This window comes from Nerophis lumbriciformis, linkage group LG10 (genome assembly GCF_033978685.3).
Source record: "Nerophis lumbriciformis linkage group LG10, RoL_Nlum_v2.1, whole genome shotgun sequence".
Lineage (NCBI taxonomy): Eukaryota > Metazoa > Chordata > Actinopteri > Syngnathiformes > Syngnathidae > Nerophis > Nerophis lumbriciformis.
The window spans coordinates 29,811,177-29,823,667 of record NC_084557.2 but is presented as its reverse complement, the minus strand read 5'-3'; the positions used below and the strand labels follow the sequence as shown (position 1 = coordinate 29,823,667).

General features: G+C 38.5%; 1 protein-coding gene across 5 annotated transcripts in view; it reads right to left on the bottom strand.

The window, feature by feature from the left end:
• slc38a8a (solute carrier family 38 member 8a) overlaps window positions 1-12,491 on the bottom strand; it is a 124,885-nt gene that overhangs the window by 105,033 nt on the left and 7,361 nt on the right. For all 5 annotated transcript variants that reach the window (XM_061969865.2, XM_061969864.2, XM_061969866.2 and 2 more), the window contains exons 3-5: window positions 5,475-5,631; window positions 961-1,065; window positions 127-184 (exon numbers count right to left, since the gene is read on the bottom strand). In XM_061969865.2, coding sequence (XP_061825849.1) covers window positions 127-184; window positions 961-1,065; window positions 5,475-5,631 — 320 coding nt within the window. The remainder of the gene's footprint in view (window positions 1-126; window positions 185-960; window positions 1,066-5,474; window positions 5,632-12,491) is intronic.

Here is a 12,491-nt window from a genome sequence, read left to right as displayed (position 1 = left end):
GTACCGTTATGCAACGCAGTCTTTGTGCCTATCCCTACAAAACACCTACTGTAACTTTTAGGGTCTTCAGCCAAATCACCACAAAATAGGGTGCGACTGTAAATATATTTGCTTGATTTTACTTACTTGGAAACCAAAGCAGATGGTTGGGATGACGCTGAACGTGGATGCCCAGGAGCTGATCCTACACAGAATTAGGCAAGTTAGACTCATAACTTTAACATAATTTCCAATGTTATGGCGCTGACACACATTCCAGCTAGTTCCTCTGTCAGCGCAACGAAACCTTCAGAGTCTTAACAGTGAAAGTGGTTCTGTCTGTCCTAGTGGCCTCGATTCAAAGTAGAGTTATGTGTAGGATTGATAACAGACACATTTCCTGTAACCAAGCTCATAAGACTGCTATGACTGTCAAGTAGGTTTATAGCCCACAAGCTTGTCCCAGAAGACCAGACTTAACTTTTTGAGAAGATGGGGATACAATACCTTTGAGATTAATCTAGTAAACAACTTGTTTCAGTCAAGGGGAGCCCAGTAAAAACAGCTTAAAGCTTATTCTAAAAATTACAAAATAATTAATGCTTTCATTTCTTATATAAGAGTGACAAGGTTTGAAGCAACTAAATATAAACTTTTAAATGAATTATTGAACATATCAAATATTCACTCCAATTAGATTTTTTAATAGATCACCCCGTACTGTCATAACTGGTTAGGTTAGTCGAGTATCAAACATCAAGCAGCCACTGTTCATATCACAAAATATTTTTTTTATTCAATTTGTGTGCCACTTTTCACACAATGCGTATGAATATACAAGTATATAACCACTCAAACCACTCACCTCGTGCCTAGATCATGTGCTGCATTTGTGATATAGTCCCAGGTTGCTAACTATCTAAATTGATCGGTTATGCAAGAGCAACACAAATGTGCATGGTTGTATCTATGTGTACATACCCGCTGCTGTAGAGAGGGGTTATGTGAAGCAGAACAGAATGCATCGTGTGGTACTTGATGATGATGGCTATGGTCAAGTAGGTCGCAGCCAGAGTGCCCAGTACACTGTGAGTGAAAATACACCACGACAGCAAGTTCAGAAAAACATAATTTAACAAGTAAAGAATGCAGATCAACAGAACATGACCACAGGGTTTGCTGACTTAAAGAGGGTCATGTCTGCAAAACAAATTATAGAATGTACATTATGATGGCCAATATATATATATATATATATATATATATATATATATATATATATATATATATATATATATACATACATACATTCATATATATATGTGTTAATGTATCAAAACCAGGGATGTCCGATAATGGCTTTTTGCCGATATCCGATATTGTGCAACTCTTTAATTACCGATACTGATATCAACCGATACCGATATCAACAGATATATGCAGTCGTGGAATTAACACATTATTATGCCTAATTTGGACAACCGGGTATGGTGAAGATAAGGTACTTTTTGAAAAAATTAATAAACAAAGCTAAATAAATTAAAAACATTTTCTTGAATAAAAAAGAAAGTAAAACAATATAAAAACAGTTACATAGAAACTAGTAATTAGTAAAATTAACTGTTAAAGGTTAGTACTATTAGTGGACCAGCAGCACGCACAATCATGTGTGCTTACGGACTGTATCCCTTGCAAACTGTATTGATATATATTGATATATAATGTCGGAACCAGAATAATTATAACAGAAAGAAACAACCCTTTTGTGTGAATGAGTGTGAATGAGTGTAAATGGGGGAGGGAGGTTTTTTTGGGTTGGTGCACTAATTTTAAGTGTATCTTGTGTTTTTTATGTTGATTTAATAAAAAAAAATTAATAAAAAAAAAACGATACCGATAATAAAAAAAACGATACCGATAAATTCCGATATTACATTTTAACGCATTTATTGGCCGAGAATATCGGCAGGCCGACATTATCGGACATCCCTAATCAAAACATAAAATTCAATTTAAAAAAACTCAATATGATAGTTTACATGTATTTTTGTCAAGTGTAATGTGCAACAGTAACAGTTTGAATAATTATTTTTTTTTCAGTAAATTAAAGTTCATATATCGCCTGATCTGCAATCATATCCATTTACATATTTCACTGGGAAGGCGAAATGTTCTTAAAGAGGAGACTTTGACAACAAAAGAAAGTTTTCAATCACTGGTGCTATTGCTAGCTGCATTGGATTTGTTTATTGAGCGAAGCAGTCACACATCCTGTCCCTCATTCAATGTGTGCATGTCGTAACTCCGGACGACTATGTATCCTACTTAAAGTCCCAACTAAAAAATCAGATTTTGAATATACTGTATGTATGTACTGCACACCCCATTTTACAGCTTGGGTCTCTGTGGCATTAAGGGATCATAACAACACTCTCTGTTGATCTGTCATCCTCAATGAACCAGGAAGTACCCTGCTGTAACATGCATATGTACTACATAATTGTTATTTTTATCAATGTTGTTAACATTTACACATTTTTAACAGAATATTTTATTTTAGATTTTTTGTTATGCACACTTAGAGCTTTTCAAATGGTTTGCTACAACACATGCATTGCAAATTGCATTAAAGTAGAGTTTACAAAACACTCCTGTTCTGCTCTCAGTAAAATAATAAGATATCATAACGCAAGACAAACTGCCTGCAGACATCAAAACCAACCAAATGAGTAAATAGTGTTGTATTGGTTAATTTAATATGTTTAACTGCTAAGGTTTCATGGTTCATTCGTGGTGACCTAATTTGTACCCCATGTCGATTTTTTTTACAGTAAGAACAGAAGAGCTTATTTTTAGACCATGTCTCACAATACTATTGCTGTAATGTTTTTGCCTTAGGACTAGAATCTGAACAAGGGTGTGAGCTGACCAAGTTTTTCAGGCAAAGTGCAACAGTGACCCCTATAGGAACATCTTCTAAATGCACCCCTTATATTGCATAACCTAAAATACTTCTATGTCTAAGGCAGTGTTTTTCAACCTTTTTTGAGCCAAGGCACATTTTTTGCATTGAAAAGATTCGGGAGGCACACCACCAGCAGAAATCATTAAAAACGAAACTCAGTTGACAGTAAACCATAACCAACCATGCATCAATATAGCTCTTGTCTCAAAGTAGGTCTAATGTCACGACCTGTCACATCACGCCATGACTTATTTTGAGTTTTTTGCTGTTTTCCTGTGTGTAGTGTTTTAGTTCTTGTCTCACGCTCCTATATTGGTGGCTTCTTCTCTTTTTTTGGTATTTTCCTGTCGCAGTTTCAAGTCTTCCTTTGAGCGACATTTCCCGCATCTACTTTGTTTTAGCAATCAATAATACTTCAGTTGTTTTTATCCTTCTTTGTGGGGACATTTTTGATTGTCATGTCATGTTCGGATGTACATTGTGTACGCCGTCTTTGCTCCACAGTAAGTATTTGCTCCACAGTAAGTCTTTGCTGTCGTCCAGCATTCTGTTTTTGTTTACTTTGTAGCCAGTTCAGTTTTAGTTTTGTTCTGCATTGCCTTCCCTAAGCTTTAATGCCTTTTCTTAGGGGCACTCACCTTTTGTTTATTTTTGGTTTTAGCATTAGACACCTTTTTACCTCTACACTGCCTCCTGCTGTTTCCGACATCTACAAAGCAATTAGCTACCGGCTGCCACCTACTGATATGGAAGAGCATTTCACGGTTACTCTGCCGAGCTCTAGACAGCACCGACACTCAAAAACCACACGTAATTTGCAGACTATATTTACTGGTTTGCAAAAAATATTTTTAACCCCAAAAAAATTAGATAATCTCCCACGGCACACCAGACTGTATCTCACGGCACACTAGTGTGCCACGGCACAGTGGTTGAAAAACACTGGTCTAAGGAACATGAATAGTTTTGACTAAAGTAATGTGTGTAGTAATGGTGTAATACAGTAATTCAATGTACCAATTTCTGATTGTTTAAGAATGTTTCCATTATGTGGGCAATTGGGAAAGTCTGCTGTGTGTGCAGCTAAACGTTCACACTTAAACAGAAAGAAAGACTTCAAATTTAAATGTAATATTATTCTGAATATTACATTAGCTGATACACATGACAAGACAGCCAGGTGGAAAGCATATGGAGTGGAGAACCACAGGCTATCTAAATAATTGTATCAACGCTACCTTGGCTATTAAGGCCTGATCTAACAGAGGTTTGCATGTACTAAACGACGTCTAAACTTGATAGTGCACGCAAAGCTGTTCTACTAAACTTGTGCGCAGAGGATTGCGTCTCTTGAGTGAACAGAATAAGGAGCAAAATACATTTGGCGTGATGGTATTCATGAACATGCAGAATATGCTGATCATCAGACGCCAACAATACTAGGAGAAAATGAAAATATAATTATTTAGCATGGAATTGTTCTGCTAGCGCTAGTTTGCGTTTTTCTTTAGCACGTTTGAAAAGTATGTGTAAACTGACACAGTTATGCACACGGCTGTGAGAAAACGTGCAAAGTGCAAAGACAAATAATGGACAGAGAATTTGCCGTCTTATGTGTGTGTGTCAACAATATTTGGAGTGCCAGAAAAAAAAAAAATAGACATACGGTCTATTCAGCAGTATCTTATTATAGCTGCTGGATGATTTAAGAGGCTGATTAAAACAAATTCAATTGATGCATTTTCTAATGGCATTTGTTTAATCATTTAGGAATTATAATTATAATACAGTATATCTCTGATATGAAAAAACGCCTTTCAAAATGCATTTTCTTTCATTTGAATCATTCCAGACGCATGAATGCGCTGCGATGTTGTGACTGTCCACCGCCTTCCGGTAGCGCACAAAAAAAAAATATATATGATAGAAAAAATTGTTTCTGTTGTCTATAGATTGCAATTTTATATTGCTGAAAAGGTGGTACAGATTATAGATGTGTGCTGCTAGTTCAACAGCATTGCAAACATGTTAGAGAGCATAATCAATTAATCAAAAAATCAAAATGTATTTATATAGCCCTTAATCACAAATGTCTCAAAGGGCATGCATATGGAGGGAGAAGAATGTGTCAATAGCCACAGCCAGTAGTACACGCAAAAACCTCATATAAATATGGCAGTCTGCACGATTTATCAATTACAAACAATTTTATTGTTTAGTGCCTGGTATTTGTATTTGGATCTTAATAGATCAGACCCTATGTGTTTCCTGCTGAGTTTTACGAGGCTTTTGCACGTGTTGCCATGCTCATGTTGCTCAACTACAATCATTGCACTGGAATTTGTTTACTTTGTTCATTTATGCATTTGAGTGTGGGGTGGTTTAGCTGGGAGAGTCTGGCTCTGATGCCTTATTTTCTCTTAGAAGTCTTTTTTTTTTTTTTTACTTAGGGGAGTAGGATTCGACAGAAAACACCACTGAAACATACATTATACGTGTATTTGTGGTGGAGAAGAACTGGAAGGCAGACCTGATGTATTTTTGAATGCTGATCTCTTTTGGGGTGGAAATGGGCAGGATGAGGAAGGCACACAGCAGCACCAGGGCAAAGCGTTGGTCCGTGTAGAAGTGATAGGGCCTCTCAGTGTCTGGCAAACCAGTTATTAACTCATAGAGGGAGCCACACACTAATAGACAACACAAGAAACAAACAAGAACATTTGAAAATTAGGTCAAATGAGAATAATTCTGTCATTTCCCTGTTTATAAGACAAAGACAAAACATGAGATGGAAATTCATAATTAATAGTAAGTTACCCGTTTTGATTTTTAGGGTAACAATGGTACACTAGTTTGTAATAAGGAGAGTATGTCATTAACACGGTAAGCCCAGGCTTTTTAATGCTTTAAGTTATTAGTGGACTAGCCTGGACTCCTCTCAGGTTTGTTAGTTATTGTTCAAATGTGTGAACTGTGCAGCTTTTCACGCCAAGCAACTTCTATTAGGTGTTTTATGTACTCTACTGTACATCTGACACAAGATTCACTTTTATATTTATATAACACATGTATTAATATGTTTCTTACATACAAAAATCCCTTAATAAGTATATATAAACTGGTGCTATCTAACAACTGATTTTTAAAATCAGATTAATCACTTAGAATTGTGATTATTTGTGATTAATCGCAATAAATGGCATGTATATTTTAACTTATGTTATTTGAACTTTTAAAAAGACCACTATATTTTGACACAAATGCAATGTTATTGTCAGAATGGCATACATGAATATTTATTAAATGTTTTAAATTGAATTATGTGCTCAAAACTTGGTAACAGTTGTACTATCTAATGTCTCATTGGGGTGTCACACTTTTTTCCTCTCGTCCACCATCGATCCACTGATTTTGAAGGCAACTCCTCGATATGTGTAACCAGAGGTGTGGACTCAAGTCACATGACTTGGACTCGAGTCAGACTCGAGTCATGAATTTGATGACTTTTGACTCGACTTGACAAAATGTAAAAAGACTTGCAACTCGACTTAGACTTTAACATCAATGACTTGTGACTTCACTTGGACTTGAGCCTTTTGAATTGACATGACTTGACATGACTTGCTACTTTCCCCAAAACCCAAAGATGAAAAAGTTATTCGGGAGCGCTCCGTATTTTTCATTGTGTACTTGTCTATCAGCGTTGCGTGTGTCAGCTGGTGTGCTCACAGTACAACAGCCAATCAAATTAGATCTACTTTGTTTTCATCACACAGCATTCATCCAATCAAATTGCAGGACAACCAACGAAGAAGACATGTCCAAACCACACGCCAGTGAACAAAAAATGATACCTAAAATAATTTCGTTTGGGTATAAAAATTACGAGGTGGTCAACACAAAACGGTTTGTAGTATGCAACACATGCGGTTCGAAAATTACTGATGGAGAGGCAACAACTTCCAACTTCGTCCGGCATTTGAAGTTGCACAAAGAACGGTAAGTTTTGAATGTAAGATAACGTTTATTTGCTAAGTAACCTGACTTTTATTTGCTGTGTAGTTAAATCAGTGAGGCTGTAAACTCACTGCTAACGTTATAACGTTGTTGCAAACATGGGAATCTGTTGCAGTTCACTACCATATTCATACTTTTTGTTCAGTGATTTTTTTAAGCAGTGTTACGTTAGTCAATATATCACACGTAACGTTAGACGGCGGTCAGCAGCACCGCGTATTTTAGCCACCTAAAAAAAGACACAAATAGTAAAATAAAGGTCAGTTAAAATGTATACTATATTATGAATATGTGTACCGTTTTAGCTAGCTTTCTGACATACTGTTGGTTGTTTACCTCAGTGGTCCCCAACCACCGGGCCGCGGCCCGGTACTGGTCCGTGGATCGATTGGTATCGGGCCGCACAAGAAATAATTTTTTTTTCTTTTTCTTTTTTTAATTAAATCAACATAAAAAACACAAGATACACTTACAAGTAGTGCACCAACCAAAAAAAACTCTCTACCCCTTTTGTTCTGGGCATTGAACATGAAGACTCTTCCTTCACTGTTCCGAGTGGCCATGAGAGTCTTGGCAGTGCCTGCCTCCAGTGCTCCAGTGGAGCGAGTTTTCAGCCATGGTGGCATCATACTACGCCCCCATCGTACACAAATGACTGACAGACTCTTGGCTAATTTGGTCTTTTGCAAATGCAATGCAGCATAGGGCCCTGACATATAAAAAGTACAACTTTTTTGTTATGTTCACGTATATGTCATGTTTTTTCAATGTTAACACTTTTGTACAAATAAGTACATTTGCACTTTATTTTTCAATGTGTTTGTTCTGTAAAGTAATGAGTTAATGTTTAAAATGACTGGTTAATAGTGCTATTATAAAGTGCAATGTCAGCACAATTTTCTTTCCTGCAATTTAAAATGCACTTGTTTTAATAAATAAATACAGCGTTTGAAAAGCATACACAATCTGTGTTAATATATTAGTCTGTGGTTAAAAGGACTTGAAAGGACTCGAAACTCAAAATGCAGGACTTAGGACTTGACTTGAGACTTTCCAGTCTTGACTTTGGACTTGACTCGGGGCTTGCCTGTCTTGACTCGGGACTTGACTCGGACTTGAGGGCAAAGACTTGAGACTTACTTGTGACTTGCAAAACAATGACTTGGTCCCACCTCTGTGTGTAACCATCAAAATTATTGTCAACTCTGGAACCCTTTACCAGCAAGTTTGACAAGTGCAGAGGATTGTTGCTGTGATGTGAACTTGTGTTAGAACAGAGACCCCAATACGTTTTTAATTATCGAGGCAAGATAAGTTACGTAATTGATTTGTAACGACAATGAGCAAAAGCATAGGCAGAAGCTTGGTTTCCTTCCCAAGATAAACAACCCCATTACCTTTGCTGAGTTTTCCTGAAAGGTGAAAACAGTTCTATCATTCCACTCACACTTCTCCAGCACTGGAATGAGGATGCTCTCCCTCCAGTATTCATCAATGGCCGAACCGATACCCTAAATAATCAGTTGGTGGCCAGAGAAAAACCTGCCATCTTCAACATCCCGGTAACTATGAACATCCATATCAATAAACAGCGCCAAAGCGAAGCATCACTAACACCTGCTCCCATCAGAACTCACTCCCCAGTCTTCAGTGAGAGCTACAATAGTACTCAGCAAGCGCTTAAACTCTTGCGCCCATCAGTGAGGGTGGGGACCAAGACCCTACTAACCGTCTGTCTCTACTCGCTCAGCTCAGGCTTTAACAGTCAATCCCAGGGCTTCCTGAACTGGGCACAGTTCACCAGGGATGACTGTCAATCTTGGGGACTTAATTGAAGTACAAAATAAGTCAGTCGTATTTTTTTCCTATCTGAACTTGTGTTGATTAGCTGAGTAACTGTTTGTTTTGTAAAAACAATGTGGCTGTAAGGAACTCGCATGGCTGCCGTTTTAGTGACCCCAAGATGCAGGGACCAGCAGACGGAGAGCAGGTATGAGTTTAATTTACTCAAAACAGAAATGAAGCAGTCTTGCATGTTAACATTCCACAACATAAAAGGGATCTTCGAGCACTAAGGAGTGCTCGAAACAAGCATAAATAGAACATATGCTGATTGGCAGCAGGTGTGGACCACCTGCCAATCAACAGCAGGTGAGTGAACTAGCACAGTGTTCTATGGAACAAGCAGGAAGTGGAAACCAAAATAAGAGTACTGATGGGAAGTAAATACAAAACAAGGAAACAAACAGAAATGAAATGACAGATCATCACAGTGACACCTCATTTTCTTTCTTCTCATTTAAAAAAGAAAAAGACAAACAGTTTGGCAGCCACTCTCTCCCCGAGCTTGGAAATTTGTTCCAGAGTACAGGGTGAGAGAGGAACAGTATATTGAATCTCCCTTATGTATTGCATGTTTGGAAATTTACAAGAAAGAATCTTTTGAATGTGTCAGTCTAGGTAGACTTCAGAGCTGAGGGTAACTTCATTGATGCCGATCTGGCAGCCAAACTGGGAATACTGCTCAAAACCCTATAGAGCAGCATCGTTACAAAGACACCGGATAGTCTGACCATCGTCAAACCGCAGACCCAGATCATAACTCTTGTGCTTCATGGAAACCATCAGGAGAAGCTATATCTCATGGTGTTGCAAACCCCCCTCTATTCTTCAGTTCTTGGTTTTCCGTAGCTGAGAAACAATCCTCAAATCAACTAGACAACAGGGGGAATACTCAACTGGAGCAACTTCTGCCTCTCACATTGCCTGAAATCAGCTGTTCCTCCTCCCTTTGAATGATAATCCTCATCCTTAAAACCGCAGCAGACTTGTCCCAGGTTACCCCGGATTACTTGAATTTGAAGGACTAAAGGACTTTCTCTAACTCATCATAGGCCTTACAATAGTTGTATCAATCTCCTTTCAGGGGCCTCTCTCCCTGTAGGGAGGATGTATAACATCTCACGTCCCAAATGACAACCTATACACTAAGACCTTAATAACTGGACCCTCATCTTCCTCTGGGGCGGGATTTTACTTCACGAACAAGAAAGATGGCAACTCACTGATGTAGAATCATGACATTTATGCCCTCATCCATCATCACCACTGGCTTTGATGGCAACTCCTTGGAAGACTTATTTCAATACATAATCTACACCAAATTATCTACTTTCCAATATAACATGTGTTTGCCATCCTAATACATCCTTGTTTTTAGCCGACATCAAAGTATCTGCAATTTGGAGCGCAGTCCACAATCCCAATACCAGCTCTGATTTTGAAGCCAGCGAGCACAACAGTCGGAATGTCCTTACTCATCTTTGCACTGATGTATGCATTGACCTGACACTGATTGTTAGCAACCTGTGTCCTGGGCATGACGTTATAGTGCATCCGGCAATGGAGGCTCCTCTATGGAGTCTTGGGGCACTAGGAGGTTAACCCCTTTACTACTGTTACCCCAGGTGGCCCTTGGCAAAGGCCTAGTACCTGACTGCCCCCTAGCCAGGGATACGGTGAAGACCTCAACGGCGGAGCAGGCGGAAGACGGTAGATTTAAGAACTACCACAACAGCTGCGATGGCGGAAGAAGGCTGCAGCAGAAAAGGGTCCCCAGTCGTCTTGGACTCCATGACACTACTGGACCCTGACCCGATTCTGTCAATGATCTTGTGGTGACTGTCTGTGCACCAGTCTCCACACGTTAAACAAAGTCACGCACAGGCATCCTCCATAAAGGGATACACCCCTAACAGGAGGATCGTCATACTCGTTCGAGTGACCGCCGATGATGATGTTAGCAACCCAGGTCGCCTTTCAGGTAAACATCCGCAGTTAAGGTAAAGGACCATGTGCGGTCAAATTATTGTGCTGTACATTTTTTAACATTATTCACATACGATAAGTTAAAGTTAAGTTAGAGTCCCAACGATCGTGGTGAGGTGAGGAGAGCAGTGAGCAGCACTGTGTGCCGCACTCGGGAATCATTTGGTGATTTAACCCCCAATTCCAACCCTTTATGTGGAGTGCCAAGCAGGGAGGCAATGGGTCCCATTTTTATAGTCTTTGGTATGACTCGGCCGGGGTTTGAACTCCCGACCTTCCAGTCTTAGGGCGGACACTCTAACCACAAGGCTACTGAGCTGGGATTGTATTGTATTGTTTTGTAAGGTCCTAATTTGTCAGCCCTAATGTTATCAATATTTATTATAAATATAGATAAAGTAATATTATGAGAGTACAACAATATCTAGGTTTAGGGTTTCCCGTACGTGTGATATATCGTGGTGTTCGCCACAGCAAAATAAAAGCCGCAACACCTTAAAAATGAGAGATTTTTTTTACGTGAAAACCAATTAAAGTAATATAATGTATTTTAGCATCTAGAAGAAGTCACACAAAGTCTGACGCTTTTCTTAACTTTTTGTTGCCAATCTTATTGCCATCCTTCTGTGCCCACAAGTCCATTTCCGTGCTTCACTGTCAGACACACAACACTTCCTCATTCTCCGCCAATCCCCTCAGACACGATATGTTCACGATCATGGGAACTTTGATCAATGATCAACTCTGACCAACACATGAACAAAAACACTAGAAGGTCGTTAAAGTATGAATAAAGTATATAGCCTACTAATTGCGCACTATTGACTAGTGATGCATCGGAAATTCGGCCGCCGATAAAATACTTTGATCACAAAAATAACACTGCCAATACCGGATGTTGTATGATGTAGGCAATACATACACACGCGATTGTCTGGCAGCATGTCTGCAATGTGGATGTACTTTAATAGATTTGAGATTTACCAGCGGACAATGCAGTCCGCAGCACATGAAGCAAGTGTGATGTAAGGCCCGCTGTTTGTTGCAGACCTCAAGTGACAGAAGTAAAGATTCTCTCAACAGGAGTACAGTCCTCACAACAATACCAGAAAAAGATGCTAGATTTGTTACTAATCCTTTTTAATAATGAATAAGTCACTTTAAGGATTGGAAAAGTCTCTAGACACTTTAAAATTTCTCAACAAAGGACATTGTACAATAAGCAGCAACAATAAAAAAATAGAGCAAAACGATGTACCGTATTTTTCGGACTATAAGTCGCAGTTTTTTTTTTAAAGTTTGGCCGGGGGTGCGACTTATACTCAGGAGCGACTTATGTTTGAAATTATTAACACATTACCATAAAATATGAAATAATATTATTTAGCTCATTCACGTAAGAGACTAGACGTATAAGATTTCATGGGATTTAGCGATTAGGAGTGACAGATTGTTTGGTAAACGTATAGCATGTTCTATATGTTATAGTTATTTGAATGACTCTTACCATAATATGTTACGTTAACATACCAGGCACGTTCTCAGTTGGTTATTTATGCCTCATATAACGTACACTTATTCAGCCTGTTGTTCACTATTCTTTATTTATTTGAAATTGCCTTTCAAATGTCTATTCTTGGTGTTGGGTTTTATCAAATAAATTTCCCCAAAAAATGCGACTTATACTCCAGTGCGACTTATA